The 17792-nt window shown below is 44.8% G+C and overlaps 2 protein-coding genes across 5 annotated transcripts in view; one reads left to right on the top strand and one right to left on the bottom strand.

The window, feature by feature from the left end:
* Positions 1–3946, top strand: part of Rhbdl3 (rhomboid like 3) — a 48782-nt gene extending 44836 nt beyond the window's left edge. For all 3 annotated transcript variants that reach the window (XM_021248904.2, XM_087191925.1, XM_004870593.3), the window contains one exon: positions 300–3946. In XM_021248904.2, the coding sequence (XP_021104563.1) occupies positions 300–571 (272 nt within the window). In that variant the 3' untranslated portion in view covers positions 572–3946. The remainder of the gene's footprint in view (positions 1–299) is intronic.
* A 2589-nt stretch (positions 3947–6535) lies between these two features.
* Positions 6536–17553, bottom strand: CUNH17orf75 (chromosome unknown C17orf75 homolog). Of its 2 annotated transcripts, none has more exons than XM_021248902.2 (10): positions 17110–17553; positions 16377–16457; positions 14062–14187; positions 12932–13075; positions 12647–12704; positions 10917–10943; positions 9947–10011; positions 9657–9793; positions 9195–9298; positions 6536–8750 (listed from the first exon to the last, which is right to left on the bottom strand). In XM_021248902.2, exons 1-10 carry the CDS (start codon positions 17247–17249, stop codon positions 8535–8537), a joined length of 1098 nt encoding a protein of 365 aa, XP_021104561.2. In that variant the 5' UTR covers positions 17250–17553; the 3' UTR covers positions 6536–8534. The 2 variants fall into 2 exon arrangements, with proteins under 2 accessions (XP_021104561.2, XP_004870651.2); XM_004870594.4 differs by having other exon boundaries at positions 10917–11036; positions 17110–17549.
* Positions 17554–17792: the final 239 nt, after the last annotated feature.

Below are 17792 nucleotides of genomic sequence, written 5' to 3'. Positions count from 1 at the left end.
ACTGCAGACAAAGAATTCCCCTCCTTGTGCCTGGCATTGATTTGATGTCACCAATTTTTTCCCTATAGAAGTGACTCTTAATGAGATTGCCTTCTGTATGTAATTGTTTGCTGGTTTATTGCCTGACCCTGTAAGTGCTAGGAGAAGTTTTATCAGCCTTCTTGATCATTGTGTCTCAGTGTATGGATGGCACATGGCCTGGTGATGGCAAGTGAATTAATGGGTGGCTGGAGTGCCAGGCTTCTCCCCAGCCTCTACCAGGGCCCTCCTGTGACTTCTCTGCACTTCGTCCCTTGCAGTGAGCATGGAGTTCGGGCGGGCTGTGTGGCTCCGATTCCACCCATCGGCTTATCCCCCGTGTCCTCACCCCAGCTTCGTGGCACACTTGGGTGGTGTGGCTGTGGGCATCACTCTGGGTGTGGTGGTCCTGAGGAACTACGAGCAGAGGCTGCAGGACCAGTCGCTGTGGTGGATTTTTGTGGCCATGTACACCATCTTCGTGCTGTTCGCTGTCTTCTGGAACATCTTTGCCTATACCCTTCTGGACTTGAAGCTGCCTCCACCTCCCTAAGGGGCTGAAGGACAAGGTGGGGAGGGGAGGGAGAAGCAGCATCCAGAGGGGGCACCTGCGTTGTTTCTCATCGCCAGCTTTATGAGCCAGGGAGGGGAGGTTGGAGACTCTGGGCCATGCTGACATTGGTGTTTAGATTTGGGCAGACGGTGGATAGAGGCTCTTTCTGAAAGGCACTTGTGGAGGAGCCAGATATGGCTTCTGTGACTTTTCTCGGCTGTTCTGATATGATGGAGCCAGTCTGAAGGCTGGGGGAGGGTGAGAGTGGCCATCCCCATGGGCTGGGCTTGTTCCATCTGGTTCCGTGGGCTCCCCTGTCCCTGCCACAGACTGAGCAGCAGCTTCTCCATCCTCCACCTGGAGACCTGAGAGACATAAGGAAGGTGCGAGGGTCATTGAGGGCAGGCAGGCCCTCCCCAGCCCAGGGACCAGGCGGTGTTTCTGCCACAGCTTGGGGTCTAGGGCTCTGGGGTGAGAGGAGGGCCTGGTGGGGGAGCCCAGGGTGACCTCCTAGGCCTCCCAGTGAGCACTGGGGCACAGCTTCTCAAGCCTGCACTGGGAAGAACAGGGAGATACTATAGGCTCCAGGTCCCAGGCCTGAGGCACCTCTCTTGCCCTAAAGGACGAATGACAGAAACCTAAGCTGGGGGAATAAACTTCATCCAATTTCCACCCTGGCAAAGGCACAGGACCAACTTTAGACTTCTCCCACCCTTTCATCCAGAATGCTGACATCTCACACCAACACGCCAGCCTCCATGCCCTGCTTTGACTGCCGGGTCTTTTCTGTACTTTCCACTGCCCTGAACCTACTTTCTGCCTCTTTTGGGAATGGAGACAGTGTTTTGGGGTGTGTGTGTGCACGTGCACACGCGTGTGTGATAGGAAAGACAATGTGAAGCTGGTAGAGCCTACAGAGGAGCCTGTGGAGAAGTGGGCATGTGGGTCATCTGTAAGAGGAGAGAAGGTATCAGGAAGGAAAGCCGTGGTATGCTGTGACATAGTTGCTGAGTGTCCTTGGTTTTAGCAAAGCTTGCCCCCTTTTTCCTGTCATCTGTCTCTTCTGGATGCCTTCCTGAGCATCACTGACGAGCAGGAAAAATGGTCCATGCTGGAGGGAGACCTCAGGCCCTACCAGGGACCCCTGGGAGGTTGAAAGGAAACTTGTAGCCACATTCTGCTTCTATTTTTTTTTTTTCTGAGATGCCTTTCCTTTTCAATTATGTCCCCTTTTGCCTCCCTTAGAAAAAACCTTCTGGGATGCAAGAGAAGCTGGGGCAGGAATATTGAGGCTATGTGTCCATTTGAGTTGGTAAGGTGGCAGGAAGTTATAGCAAAAGGAATTCTAGTTTAGGTGGAAAACTTTGCTCCCCATGAGAATCTTTGGGGACTTGGATGAGTGTCAAGGTGAAGATAACTTGTACATAAACTCAGATGCTTAGAGTTGGGAAAGAACTTGGAGGTTTTCAAGTCCCCCCTTACCCCCATTTCCCAGTGGGAGAATGAGATTGAGAGTATGACCTCCCTCCACCTACATCCCAGGACAGGAGTCTGGAGGGAAGCCCTGTCCCCAAGCAGGGCACCAGCTGCCTCTGGCCCCTCCAGGGATGGCACCACCCAGAATTGTACCAGCAGGAGCTGCTGCAAGCCCCCAGTGGGTATGAGGTGCCTGACCTTTGATAAAATGTCAATCCCTTCATACTGCTTCCAGAACTCTCAAGCCCTGACAACCTAGAAGGACAAAGAGCCCCAGGCCTGGGAGGCAGAGGGGCTGGAGTCATGCAGGAGCAAGGGCAGGAGTATGATAACTGCCTCTCCCCAGCCTTGTGCCCAACAGAGCCCTTGTGTGTGGAGAGGTTGAGGGTTATCCATGCCAAGCATTTGGGGGTCTTGGGCCACTGTAGTTTCCTGTCCCAATGATTACGTGGAAATGGGCAAGGTCTTTCCACACAGGGACACACCCAGTCACTGAAGTCTAGCCTCATGTTTGCCCAGCACTAGCTAGATGGTTTCTGTTCCCCACACGGGGCTCCTAAGGTTCTGCTGCACTTGTGCCAATGCCATGCTGTGGTCTGTCAGCCTGAGGCATTGTAGCCTACGTCTTTGGCTCTGACTTGCATCAGCCTGGAACCTCTTGTCTGCCCTGCCTGATGTTCTCTCCCCTAGTGAGAGTGATATGTAGGTGGAAGAATCAGCTTCTTCAGAGAGGACCCTGAGGGCCCAGAAGGGAGGCTGAGAAGAGAAGACCTAGTGAGGATGGAGCAGGAACTGAACTTTGTTGCCTGAGCCATGCCATCCCCCACTGGAGGGACAGAGGCAATTAGAAAGGGGTGAGAAGGCAATGGAAGGCTCTAGAAAGCCCTCAGAGAAGCACCAGTTCCTTCAAGCCTCCAGATGAAAGCTTTTTACTGGAAGGGCCACCTGAGGCAGGATCCTCCACACTTGGGGGGAGTCTAATCCACACCTCAGGCCACCAGCTCCAAGTTGCTGTCTGTCAGCACACCCACCTCCACCACCTTCTGTCAGCCATCGCTCCCAGGCAGGGACATAGAGTAGAGACACTAGGGCCATTTCACAGGACCCTGAAAGTTTCACTTTTTGACATCCGGCCTTCTCAGCAGATCCTCTTGCTCCTGGTTCCTCCCCCGCCAGCAGCACTTGTCCAGCTCTAGCCTTCTGCCTTCCCTCCCACCTCCCTCTCCAATGTGGCTGCCAGCCAGGATGCTGGGAAGCAGAGGCTGGTATCACTCTTCAGGCTGGTGGGGATAGGTCAGCCTTTCAAGACACAGAAATTCAAGACACAGATATTGAAAGCCTGGGAATCCCCACACATCAGCAATAGACTTGTTTGCTTGTTAAACAGGAGAGGAACTGCAGAAACTGAGGAAAGGAAAACAGGCCTTCAAAGGAGAAATTTTGTTTTAATGACACCATTCATCCGTTTTTTTAATTAGGAAAAGCTCCCTAATGAGGCTCTTTTGCCAGCTAATGGGACTCTCAATTTCCATGAGAGCCATTCTTGCTCAGAGCATTAAGTGAGCCATTGCCGACCAAACCTAGATCTTCCTCCAGCGTCCAGTTCAATGTGCAGATAACGCAGATTGCCAGGTGCAGTGGAAGCCCTTTCTGACATCCTTCCTGTTGTGCCCAGGACTCACTGCAAAGCACTAATTCTCCTCTGCCTTAAAAATGGCGCCCAACAACAAACGGCCCCTCCAAGGACCTTAATAAGTGGGGGAAAAAAAGAACAGAAGAAGAAAACACAAGCCACAGTGTTGGTTTCTAAATATTTTTGTATTGTGTACATTCTGTATATTTTTGTTGTAACATATTATTTGAACAAGGATTCCATTAAAGATTTTTTTTTTAAACCAGTAGATGTTCCGGAAGTGGCCTGAAGGGCTGGCGTGGGAGCTTGTTTCCACAGCGGGGTCAGGGTGGGTGGGAGAGGGGAAAGAACAGTGGTGATGGGTCGGGGACTCCTAAAGTACAGATGGGGCATTGTGCTTGGCACCAGTCTTTCTAGTCCGATGGCTGTTCCTTAACCTCTCTTCAATCACTGAACTCGTGAGTGATGAAAGCTGTGATTGTTCTTCCCATGAAAATGCACATTTGTGGACAATTTTATGGATAATTTTGGGGAGTGGATGGTGGTGAGTAAAAAAATTCATCCCTAGCTTCAGTCAAGAACCTCTGTGCCAGCATCCTGGTGAGTACCCTGCCTTCCCTCCCACTCATAACCCACACTGCTAGGAGAGATGAATACTATGGCCATTATTGGAGACATCTTTTCTTTTTCCTCTGGTTTTTGAGAACAGGGTCTCACTACGGTATGTGGTTCAGGCTGACCTTGAACTGACTGTAGCCCAGGCTGGCCTCAACCCTCAGTGATCCTCCTGGTTCAGCCTCCCGAGTGCTGGGATCACAGGTGTGCACCACCACATCCAGCTGGAAAAATCTTTGAAGTATCCTCGAGGACTTCTTTCTTCACCCCAACACTTGAGTGGTTAGGTCCCCCCAGGGGCTGTCAATGTCCTGATCTTAAGGTATAGGGATATTCTCAGGGTAAAGGGACATCAATGTTTGAGGTGAAGTCAGGAGCTTGGGAAGTGGCTTTGAATGGGTGAGGCCTGGGAAAGTAAATTGTTTTCATTAACTTTTCTAAATCAGTGGTGATGTATGTATGTAGTATTGCCACTTTAAATTTCTCTTTGAGGATTAAGCTGCTCTGTTCAATTCAGCATGGAAGTTGTTTCCCCAAATTTTGGGGTTTTTTTTTGTTTTTTGAGACAGTCTTGCTGTGTAGTTCAGATTGGCCTTGAACTTGCAGTGATCCTCCTGCCTCAGGCTCCCAAGTGCTGAGGTTATAGCCGCAAATGTTCTTTCATGTCAGTTTCCTCTAAATTCCCTCCTCCCTTCCCATATATTGGGGTTTTTTTGGTACCAGGGATCAAACTTGGGACCTTGCGCTTGTGAGGCAGGTGGCGGAACCACTGAACTAAATCCCCAGCCCCCGTATATTGTTTAAAAATATTTCTAAATGCTGCAGAAACCATCCCAAAACCAACTTTAGAGTGCAGTTCACCCTAAAGGTCAAAGCGCCCCATTTTTATTTGGAGCATGGAAAAGCAACTTCCCTAGAAAGATAATTCAGGACCCTCTTCAAGTACATGGGTCAGTTCCAGGGTACAGAACCAAAGCTGCTTAGTTAACATTGCTTTAGCCTCCTATGTTTCCCTTTTTACTTTTCTGGTTTCTCCCTTTTATCAGATTCTCATTCTTTCAATAACTTAGCAAGATGTAATAAGAAGCTAACAGGTGGTGCATGCCTATAATCCTAACACCCAGAGGCTGAAGCAGGAGAATCGCTATGGGTTCAAGGCCACTTTAGACTACATAGTGAGACTGTCTCAAAAACAACAAACCAGGGCTGGGGATTTAGCTCAGTGGCACCACACCTGCCTTGGAAACACACGGTCCTGAGTTCAATCCCTGGTTTCCAAAAAAAAAAAAACCCAAAAAGAGAAGATAATAGGAAATGAAAACAATTTAGTGAGCACCTACTATGTGCTAGGCACTGGGGTAGGCATTTTCACAACTTCTGTTTGTTTTTGGTACCAGGGATCAACTCGGGTCCTTGTGCTTGCATAGCAGGTGGGCGGAACCACTGAGCTAAATCCCCGGCCCTTCACAATTTCTATGAATGGGTATAAACATGCAAAAGTTTAGAGAAGTTTACTCACTTTCTGATAGTAGATGGCATTGTTGGATTCATACTGAAGAGATCTGGTTCCAAAGTTGATGCCCTCAGCTGGGAGGATGGGAGTTCAAGGATACTAAACATGGATATGCACAGGGTGTGTCTGAAAAGCCAGCCTTACTGCATCAGGCCCAGGGCCATGCAGTAAATCATGAATCTTGGGACATTTGGTGAGTTCTAACAGCAGGCTCTCCACTTCTTCAGCCCTCCTCCCAGTAGTTCTCCAAAGACCCACAGCAGTCAGTCTGTTCCTTCTCTGTCTCTCCTGATTTCTAAAATCCAGGCATGTACGCCACCTGGCCACCTCCGAACTCTGTCCACAGGAGTGTCTGCACGGCAGTTAGGAGCTCAGCAGTCAGAACTGAGCTGCCTTCTCAGACCTCCGAGCAGAAACCCTTCATTCAAGCCAGTGGGTTTCCTAACATGGTGAGGAAAATGTGGTCCTAGTAATTGAATCTCACCTCTGAGACACCAGCAACCTTTCCTAGCATTTGGCGTAAGCGACCCACTGGTAATGGACAGAAAGGAAAGAATGGACAAGTGTTCAAACTTGCTTTTAGATCCTTCCTGCAAGCTGCAGAAAGGTATATCCAGCAAGTATTTTGCTTTTGTCCAACATGCACCTCAGTATAACGTAATTTTCCCACCAACTTGTGGAAGTAAAAATGTCAGGCATGAGAATTGAGGTCATTAAAAATGACTACTTTGACTATAAGCTGTTTTATTATTACAAATTACAGATAAACAGACCATTTTTGATACATAATAAAACATTTCCTGTGTATAGCACACAAATAATGTATGTTAATTCCACAGTTGAACAAAAGATTTTTCTTTTTTGCAGTACTGTGACTGACCCAAAGCCTTGCCACTGAGCTACATTACCAGCCTTTTAAAAATATTTTTATTTGGGGCTGGGGATTTAGCTCAGTGGTCCTACCACCTTCCTCACAAGCACAAGGTCCTGAGTTCAATCCCCAGTACCAAAAAAACAAAAAAAAATTTTATTTTGAAACAGGGTTTTGCTAAGTCACTAAATTGCTCAGACAGGACTTGAAGTTGTAGTCTTCCTACCTCAGGCTCTCAAAGTGCTGGTATTATAAGCATGTGTTACCACACCCATCACTGAACAAATACTTTTAAAACTTATAAAAGTTAATACATTAGCTTAGGGCCAGGGATTTAGCTCACTGGTTTCGTCGCCTGCTGCGCAAGCCCAAGGACCCGAGTTTGATCCCCAGTACCAAAAAAAAGAAAAGTTAATACATTAGCTTATTAAAATTTGAATACAGGGCTGGGGATTTAGCTCAGTGGTTCCAGCACCTGCCTCGCAAGCGCAAGGTCCCGAGTTTGATCTCAAGTACCAAAAAAAAAAATTTCTGCCTCATTTTTGGGCCAAGGATTTAGCTCAGTGGTTCTGGCGCCTGCCTCAAAAGCTCAAGGTCCCAGGTGTTCGATCCCCGGTACCAAAAAAAAAAAATTTTTTTGAATACAGTACATTTCTGATCATGGGCTCTGTGTTCAATAAGAGCTTCTTTTTGTTTATTTTTTGTACCAGGGATCAAACTCAGGTCCTTGCGCTTGAGCAGCAGGCAGCTAAACCACTGAGCTAAATCCCCGGCCCTCAATAAGAGCTTCTTATGGTTAACAAGATACTCAGTTCCATGATATCATTTTCCTTGTTTACAAGAGTAATGCAGAATTTTTCAGACATTTTTTAAGTCTACTGTATACAACTATGTAGTGAGTCTGCATTACAAAAGTATATATAAGGGCTGGGGATTTAGCTCAGTGGTTTTGCCGCCTGCCTCGCAAGCGCAAGGTCCCAAGTTCGATCCCCAGTACCAAAAAAAAAGCATCAGGCACCCACAAGATGCACAGATCTGTCTTCTGAAATGGTGTAGTGGTGCTAATCTATCCTAAGACTAAGATTATGTTTTTTAAAAGAATCTATAATCTGCTGAGAAAGAAGTATTATGTTTTTTTCTGGGAAGGAGGAAAGCTGCTAAATACTGCAGCAAACTTTTATTTATTTGTTTATTGGTACTGGGAATTGAACTCAGGACCTTGCACTTGTGAGGCAGGCAGAAGAACCACTGAGCTAAATCCCCGGCCCTTGCAGCAAACTTTTGAGAGAAGTCACAAAATCACCTCTGACACTTTTTAGGCAACAAATTTCTAAAGTTTAGAATTTACGGGACAGACAATAGACTAAAATTCAAACTGTTTTGAGACAGGGTCTGGGTATGTAGTTCAGGCTGGCCTTGAACTCACTGTGTAGTCCAGGCTGGCCTTCAACTTGATGTGATTTTCCCCCTTCAGCCTCCTAAGTGCTTGAATCACAGGGATGAGTCACCATGCCCAGCTAAAATTCAAACTCTTTTATTTGTTTGGGGTTGTTTTTGGTTTTTGGTACTGGGGATAGAAATCAAGACCTTGGGCTTTCGAGGCTGGCAGCGGAACCACTGAGCTAAATCCCCAGCCCTAAAATTCAAACTCTTAACACACACACCTACCTATGACTCAGTGAAGATGTTCCTCATATTTTTATGTTTAATTAAGTTAAAATTTAAAAGTAAAAAAAAAAAAGAATCTGGTATGTTTCAAATAATCTTAAATAGTAATCCTATGAACAATTAAAACAATTTCAATTTCAAACACCACAGCTTGAATATACAACTTCACAGTTATCTCAAAACATGATCAAAAACTTTGGGCAAGAGCTTCTCTCATGAATTCTTCAAGGACTGCTACCACATTTTTGGCTTCAGGCATTTCTTCATGTTCCACTTTAACAATCTTCAAAAGGATATCTCCACTACCACAGTTTTTTAGGAACATGTAACATTTAAACAAAGCATAATGATTCGTTTCTGCCTGCCGGATAAATCTCTTCAAATTGTTTGTGTCTTGTATGGCCTAGAAAAAGATTACCCAGTTAAATGTGCTTAGTGAGACAATAATGAATCTTAAAAAATATCTCCTACCCAACTGAGAACTCAGCATATATTGCTAAGATGTTTGCTTTTTATTTTAAATACTTCCGTCATTCAACTGATAACATGCTTTGCCCTTCTTAGAACAAAATCTCACCTATAAAGTGAAAACATTCCTATATCACAAATTATTAACATTGATATCCCTTAAATATAAGCAACCATTCAACCCAATTTACTGGAAATGAAATTATATGTATGTAGAAGCTACTAAAAAATTAAATGCCTTCTGATAATTCCAGTTTTGAGAATGTTGTATTTAAGAGAAACCATAGCTGTTAAGTAGATGTGTTATTCTGTCCCTGGTACTGATTAAAACTCAGACCAAAAATTGTATGTGACCCTTGGCACATAGCCAAATTATTACCTTTAGTTTAAAGTTTTCCAGTACTTGTCGGAAAAGAAAGGGGTTACCCCCTTCAGCACCGTTTAAAAAAGCCTGCATCCAATCCTCACAAAATCGATTGCTTCCTGTAGAATATTTTAGAGAAACTAAATAAATGAAAATGCAACACTACAAAGCACAAGACATGTATTTCTTTCTTTCTTTTTTTTTTTTTTTTTTTCATTTTTCGGTTTTTTTGAGACAGGGTCTCACTACGTAGTTCAGGCTGGGCTTGAACTTGCAGAAATCCTCCTGCCTCAGCCTCCCAAGTGCTAGTCACAGGCGTGCACCACCATGCCAGCCAAGAATTACTATTTTCAGAAAGTTTAAGATAACCATAAAAAACTGCAGGAGGCAACAGGATACATTTGAATCATTTGTTCTCAGTCCAAAGAGGGAAACTTCTAAGAGGTCTAAGAAGGTGCTTCAGAGTTCACAGCTCACCTGCATTGTAGACTTGAGGCTGGGAGCTACTGCAGTCAATGACCACAGACTTACGCTGCTCCTCGGACATGGCCATGCACAGTGACGTCATGGTGCCTTCGTGAATGAGTCCTTGAAGACTGGCCACACTCAGAAACCTGACACACACACAAATCGTTTCCCACAAACAATACTGAAGGATAGGAGGGAGAAAACTACTCATTCTGCATTGGAGGTGGGAAGATTAAAAAATGTAATAATCATGCTTGCAGTGGAAAAGGTTCTCTCTTGGCAAAAATAGTACTCTTTACCTGTTAATGTCTCTCTTTGTTTTTTCATCTGATTCTTTAACCTCAACAGGAGTATAACTCAGAGCCTATGAGAGAAAAATAAAGCCTGATTAACACATATCTTCCATTTCTCCTTATTGGGCAGCAACTCCTGACTAAATGTTACCTCTCCAGTAACTACCACACCAGACATGACTGAGGGGCACCACCCACAAGCTCTCCAGAGCCTTGGTTTTTTTGGTTTTTGGTTTTGGAAGAAAGAAAGCAGCTACATTTATTGAAGATCACAAGATGGTAGCAGGAACATGGAGAAGGGCAAAGGGAAAAAGAGGGTGAAGGGATAAAGGACTCCAGTGTGAAGGGGGAAAAAAAGGCCAGAGCCTTGTTCAACAGCTGCTCACTAACATTTTTTATACAGTTACAGTGACTTTGGAATTTTGTTTTCCTTTTCATATTGTTTTGGAAATTGCACCTCTCCAAGATCACTTCAAAAAATGAAAAAAAATTTTTTGGCCAGTATATTATTTTGGTTGTTTTGTTTTTTGAGATAGGGTCTTGATATGTAGCCCAGGCTGGCCTTGGACTCATGGCAATTCTCCTGCTTCAGCTTCCTTAGTGCTGGGATTACAGGTGTGCACCATCACGCCTGGCTAAAAAGTAATTATTTAAAAATATTTTCTTATTAGGAAGACTGAGCCAGTATTTGCAATTTAATCCTACCTTAATGATATAACTTTCTAGGTCTGAGTAACTAAAGTGTGGTCTAGCTTGATAGCAAACATACTTTAAGTGAATATTCAGGGGAAAGAATGCAATGTTCAGAGAAAATGAGTATGTCTTGGGGCGGGGATTTAGCTCAGTGGTTCCAGCGCCTGCCTCACAAGTGCAAGGTCCTAAGTTCAATCCCCAGTACCAAAAAAAAAAAATGAGTATGTCTCTAAGTAATCTAAATTCTGCCAAAGTGATTCTCAATTATTTGGACAATACTTACAGCATGGAGCAGAAAGGTAAGTTTCTCCTGAAAGAGAAGAACAACCCTTTGGATTGGGCACACAACATCCTCAAACCAGTTGCTCAGATAGGACTTGATGTGAGTCTCTAGGCCCCTCTCCTACAATGAGAGAGAATGCTATTGCTTTAATACCATATAAGCTTTCACCTGGTAGGTTTTTTTTGTTGTTGTTGTTAAATTCTTTTATTGGTACATTGTAGGTATACAACACAATTACATTTCTCATTGGGAACTGTACCTTTACATGATGCATCTTGGTTCTTATTTTTTCCCCATTTCTAGCTCTCCTTTCAGCCCCTCCACCCTTCCCTATTTACAAAGACTTTATTTCCATTTTTTCCATTTCTCATCAACACCTGGTAGGTTTAACATCTTCTTCCTCATATTCTTCACAGTCCCGTGCTGGGGATTGATCCTAGGGCCTACCACTGAGCTACAGCCCTACCTTAGCCCTATACCTCCCTTTTTTAAGGTAACACCATCAACTCAAAAAAAAAGAAAAAAACCACCAAGAATTATAGCTTTCCTGGGAGACTAAATTAACAGGACTTCATGCTGTTATCCACCATGAAGAGTTGGGCAATTATATGTCTGTCCATCTCACGCCACCTCCCTGCACATTCGTTGGAGATACTCTCTTAATAACCCTCACTTCCTCAGCACCTGCTATGGTGTCTGACACACACATAGTACATGTTTACTAAGTGACCACTGAATAGTTGAAGGAATATAGAGAATTCATATTTGTACTCAAAATGTAAATAGGGAAGGACCGACTTATAAGTAACTCATCAAAGCACTCAAGCCCACTCCAGCTGTCACATGTGTCACCACGCGTATGTCTGGCTTTCTGGGACTAGAATCTGACAGGGAAGACACCAGTCCAGGAGAGCAGCACCCCAGATTCAAATCCCTAGCTCACTCCTACACTATCCTTTCTTCTTGTAAGTATAGGGCAAGTGAAAGGAACTATTATTACATGTACTAGTCAATAAACTTAGGAGAGACATAACTTTAACTGCTGTAAGCTGAAAGCATAGTTTGTAAAACATTCAGATAAATCAGTCAATTTGGATATATCTAATTCATAAAGGATTGATTAGTGAAAATGGAATGTTTCTAAAGATCGTTGATGTTAAGTGCAAGGACAGCTATACCACTGCACAGCATGTCTCTGGTGCCAGAGGCTGCATGGACCATTAGTTTTGAGCAGAATATAAATCTTACGTGAATAGACATCAGAAAAAATGCATCTTCTTCAACAGACATGTTATTACATGGTGTTGAATTTACTGTAATAGATGAAATTTTTCACAGGTGCAATACATCAGAAGCAGTCTTGTGCAACTTTCAGCACTTACTTTCAGTCTGCTTTCCTTAAAAATCACCAGTCTGATAGTTCACAAGGTAGTTTTCAGAATTTAAGTATCTTTGTATAGACATATATGGCCTGACGAGTATAGTCATAGTATGTCAATCATTTCAGTCTTATAAAATTAAATCAGTAGCGGGGCCAGGGATTTAGCTCAGTGGTTTCGCCACCTGCTGCTCAAGCGCAAGGACCCAAGTTCAATCCCCGGTACCAAAAAAAAAAAAAAAAAATTAAATCAGTAGCCAGGGATTTAGCTCAGTGGTGCCGCCACCTGCCTTGAAAGCACAAGGTCCCAAGTTCAATCCCGGGTACAAAAAAATTAAATCAGTCATCTTACCTCACAATTCATGCTATTTTTCAGCCCTTGGATATATTTGTCTAGTTCAGGCCTGAAAGTTTGTTCTTAAGGAAGTAACAAAGAATGAATAATAAAGACAATGTTTTTTTTCTCAAGAAGAAATGTAAGAGCTCTCAAAGCAGATTAAATCAAAACAAGCCAGGCAAATGGCCATATGAAGCACATGCATAAGGGCAGAGAAGCCTGGGGAGGGTGGCAGAGATACTCCTCCACTTGCCTCCCCTGTTCTCCTTCCCAATACCCTCAAACACACAGAAAGGATATAGCTCGAGTCCTTTCTCAGACCCTCCCAAAAAGCAGACCACATACTCTGAAGAGTTCTGTTCATAGCCCACTGTAGCTGTCTCAGGAAGCAGTTTTTCTTGTTGGAAAAGGCAGTAATAACAACCAACTTGGTAACCTGGTATTCTAGAAAAGAACGAAAAGGGTAAAATGCAGGGCTTCAGTAACTCATGCATCTCATTTTGCGGACTGCTCTAAATCCTGTTGAACCTTTAGATGGCTCTCTCTTTCAGAGTCTGCTAGACAGCTCATCAGTTTACTCATAACAGCAGAGGAACATGCATGCAAACCTGGTAAGTTTTAGTTAGAGCAGCCCTAACGGGGTGAACATTCTTTTTTAAATTCTGGGTTATGTAAACATTTCATGTGATTTCACTCTTATTCATTGTACACCCACATGTACATGAATATAAGCACGTTCTCCCCCTACCCTGAACCTTCAGTCACTGATGCTCCAGGCAGATGTACCAGGTCCATCCTGTGGCCTTATCGTGGGTGCCTGGCTGCCCACTCCTCAGGACCTATATGCCAACTTCATGCTCTGGAGTGAAAATCAAGAAGGGTAATGGGAAGACATATGGAATTGCCTGAGGATGCCTATGTTTAAGTCTAAACTCCAGCAAGATAACCAGCCCCATGACCTTGGGCAAACCATTTAACTTCTCAGAGTTTACTTTATCATGAGAGTAATATGAGAGTACTGCTCTATCTCTAAGAAGCACTACATCAAAATTGTTGAAGCACATTACAAACTATACAGTATACAATATTGGTTTTGGTAGTTGACGCTTTTCTTCTAAGTACAAAACTAAAAGTACATTTAGCTGGGGATTTAGCTCAGTGGTTCCAGTGCCTGCCTAAAAAGCGCAAGGTCCCAAGTTCAATCCCCCGTACCAAAAAAGGAAAAAAAAGTACATTTACATGCCAGCATCTCTGCCACTCAATCAATCTCATTCCACAAATGTTTATGTATGAGACCCAGAGCTCGGGCTACCAGAAAACAAAAATGAACTCTGCAAGTCTAGAAAGAGACAATCTTTTGGAGTTTATCACTGCTTCTCATGTTTGGCACAGAAATTAAAAACTCAAGACACAGCATATTTTACACTTACCTCAGCTCCACGGATGCAACATTACCCAGCCCTTCAAACATTGTTCCCTTGGAAAGACGCTTAGCAACAAAACTTCGCAGCTCTGGCTCCACTTCCGATGGTAGATTAGTAACCGCTAAGGAGAGGCTTAACAAATGAGACACACATTCCTTACCAGTGAACCAGTGCATTCACCCATAAGTCAACAGAATGGTCCCAAATGCAAAATCATTTTTTTTGGTACCAGGGATCTAACTCAAGACCTTGCACTTGTGAGGCAGGTGTGGTGCCACTGAGCTAAATCCCCAGCCCAATTTGTTAAGTTTTTTTGAGACAGGGTCTGGTTATGTAGTATAGGCTGGCCTTGACCTCCCAATGATCGTCCTGCCTCAACCTCCCAAATGCTGGGATTACAGGCCTGCAATGCCTGGCTTTCAAGGTTTCTCTTAAGGACTTGATAAGTAAGCTGTCTACCAGATCCTCCCTGTTGTGATAATTTGGATCTGGAATGTCCCCCAAAGACTCATGTGTTAAAAGGCTTGATCCCTGGCCTTAGTGCACTTGAGAGGCCATGGAGCCTTGAAAAGATAGGGCTTTACAGGAAGTTAGGTCTGGGGGCTATGCCCTTAATGGGGAGATTAGGACTCTCTCTCCCTCTTTCTCTTTCTGTCTCTCCCCCTCTTTCTCTTTCTGTCTCTCCCCCTTTCTCTTTCTCTCTCCCTCTTTCCCTTTCTCTCTCTCCCTCTTGCTTCCTAGCTGCCAGAAGGTAACAGCCTCCTTTGCCATGTGCTGCCATTTGATGTACTGTGTCACCAAAGGCCCAGTGGTAATGGGACCAAACAAGCCAGGGTTGATGGTACACATCTATAATTCCAGCACTCTAGAAGGTAGAGGCAGGAAGAGGACCACAAGTTAGAGCCCAGCCTGGGCAACTCTGTGACTTAGTGAAACCCCGTCCCAAAATAAAAAATAAAAAAGGGATTGGATATAGCTCAGTGCAAAGGCCCTGGGCTCAATTCCCACTAATAAAAAATTTTTTGTGTGACATCTGAAAATTCTTTAAATTATCCATTATCTACCTCAGTGTGGTGCTACACACCTTTAATCTCAGCACTGAGGAAGCTACACAGAGAATTCAAGGCCAGCCTGGACTAACAGTGAGAGCCTGTCTCAAAAAACCCCCCCCAAAACAAAGAAGAACAGAGCCAAATGTGGTAATACACAAGTCTGTAATTCCAGCACTTGGGAGGGTGAGGCAGGAAGATCACTGAGACCAGCCTGGGCTACATAGAGTTCAAAGCCACCCTGACCTATATAGTGAGACCCTATCCTCAAAAAAAAAAAATCAACAAAAAAGAACAATCATGCATTATTCATTTAATGAACCCAAGATTTTTGTATTACCATATTTTCCATCAAGTATCAAGATACGTACATTGATTCATACGCTTAATAAATATGTATTATGTCTACTCTGTGCTGGGCACCAATAAGAAACAAAATAAGGAGACATCAATGAACAAAAGAGACAATCCCCTGTTGTCCTAGGGTTGACATTCTAGTCACTGGAATCTACTATGTGATACAGGAGCTACTGATGGGTGTGGTGGTGCAGGCCAGTAAATCCCAGGATGAGGGGGGAGGGGTTTGAGGCTACAAAGACAAAGCAAGACACTGTCTAAAAAAAGAATTACAAAAGTGGAAAAAAGGATTTAAGTTAAATCTTGAGGTGGGCCAGGGATTTAACTCAGTGGTTTCACTACCTGCTACGCAAGCGCCCCGGTACCAAGAAAACAAAACAAAACAAAATAAATCTTGAGGGTCAGGGATTTAGCTCAGTGGCACCCTGCCTGCCTTGTAAGCACAAGGTCCTGAGTTCGATCCCCAGTACCACAAAATTAATTAATTAATTAGATCTTGAAAAAAAATTTTAAAATTAAATTAAATCTTGAAACAACAGGCTGGGTGTGGTGGTGCAGGAGGAAAGCAGTAAGTTTGAGGCCAGTCTGGGCTACATAGTAAGTTCAAGGCCACCCTGACCTATATAGTGAGACCTTGTCTCAAAAAAAAAGAATATATTAGTGGAATTCCAACCAAGAAACTCAGAATAATTCTCTCTAGCTAATCAGAGGCAGCATCAGTACTTGGATCTGCCCCAGCCTTGAATGAATGAGCCAATGAGGAAATTAGGAGAGATTCCTAGGGGATAGAAAAGAACTGATAAACAGTTTGAGTCTGAGAAAGCCCAGCGGAAACTGGGTACCCACTGCCATCTACAGGTTAGAGATGCACAGAAATAAAAGCACATGCATGGGTTATGGTTAAGCTGTTTTTACCTGAAGTCATCACCAGAGGGAGTTTCCGCATTTGTGCCACTTGGGCTTCCATCATCGCTGTCCCCACGCTGCTGTGCCAATCTGTAAGCCACAAAAGCAATTATGTGCTCTAAATCAAACAGAGTATGGGGCCCTTGCAAGCTGAGTAAGGTCAAAGTACGTGGGTCCTCTATAGCCTATCTGCATAAAAGGAAAAACCATAAAAACCAGACAGGAGCCTTCTCTTTCTAGGCTACTTAAGGAGGTGGAGCAAAGCCTAACAGACTTTATAGGCTTTTATAAAGCTGACTTTATAGGGCCAAGCATGCCCCTGCAAGGTCAGCCAGAGTAAAAGGAGGCAGCAAGGGCAGAAAAATCAGCAGGGGGGTAAGTGGGTTGGCAGAAATGGGAGGTAACGGAGATAATAGGACTGCAGAGGGCAGAAATTTTTGAGCGTTCCCGAGCTGTGCTAAACAGATGGCAGGAACGGGGACGAGAGGCAGAGGCTGAGATGACATAAAGACAGGGATGGCAGAGGCTTGGACGAGCCAGGACAAGAGCCAGAAAGAACGGAGTGACGGGAGGAGGGCCCTTACGGCCAGAGACCTTGGCTGGGAGAGGAGAAGCTGACGTTTGGGAGCGGCCGGGCCGCTGGGCCGGGGGTAGGGGTGGGGGTGGGGGTGTGCAAGGCCTGGCGGCAGGCCCAGGGTGGGGCAGCTGGGGCAGCCGGGCAGGCTGAGCCGGGCTCTGACACCTGCTTCCGCAATAGCTGTAGAGACAGTAGTGGCTGCTGGGCGGCGGCTCGAGTCTCCGTTCTTCCGCAGAGCCACCCTCCTCGCTGCTCTCTAGCTCCTTTTCGTCCCCATCCAGCGATTCCTGCAAAGAGGGGAGCATCACGGCGGCCTCCTAGCGGCCCTGTGTCTCCGCCAAACAGTTCCCCTGCTGCTGTGCAGTCCGCGGCAGCCGAATTCCTCCGGCTCCGCCCCCTCGCGCACCTGCGTTCCGCCGGTTTCTCGGATCCTGGGGCTCGGAAATCCCTGAGAGGAAGCCAGGCTCATCTGCTCGGGCACGAGATTCGACTTCACCCAAGAGCTTTCACCGTTTCTTTCTTTCTTTCTTTTTTTTTTTTTTGGTACCGGGTATCGAACTCGGGTCCTTGAGCTTGCAAGGCAGGCGACAGAACCACTGGGCTAAATCCCCGGCCCTTTCACCTTTTCTTTTAAATTCATTTTTCTGCTCTATCATTTGAGGTGTCAAGGTAAATGAGCTAGAATAAAAGAAACCATAATCTTAAATTAAATATATCACATTATTTCTCCGGTGTGAGAAACCTAAAGGGTAAATAAGGACCAAAATGGATGCTAGATATTGGGAAGTAGGAAGAACAAGTTAAAATAGGAAAGGGAACAAGGGAGGGGAACGGAAGGAGAAAAGAGA

This window comes from Heterocephalus glaber, unplaced genomic scaffold, assembly GCF_053883595.1.
Source record: "Heterocephalus glaber isolate CG9 unplaced genomic scaffold, H.glaber_assembly_v1.0 deba00001564, whole genome shotgun sequence".
In the NCBI taxonomy this organism is placed as follows: domain Eukaryota; kingdom Metazoa; phylum Chordata; class Mammalia; order Rodentia; family Bathyergidae; genus Heterocephalus; species Heterocephalus glaber.
The sequence above is the reverse complement of the archived record's forward strand: the minus strand, read 5'-3'. Positions and strand labels throughout refer to the sequence as shown.

Excerpts from the sequence above, each read along its gene's own strand:
- CUNH17orf75 (XM_004870594.4), bottom strand. The coding sequence starts at position 17,249 with ATGCTCCCCTCTTTGCAGGAATCGCTGGATGGGGACGAAAAGGAGCTA. Across the intron at positions 11,037-12,646 it reads AAAATAGCATGAATTGTGAG|GAGAGGGGCCTAGAGACTCA; the intron begins GTAAGATGACTG and ends CTCTCATTGTAG. Across the intron at positions 10,012-10,916 it reads TTACCTTTCTGCTCCATGCT|GCTCTGAGTTATACTCCTGT; the intron begins GTAAGTATTGTC and ends TTTCTCTCATAG.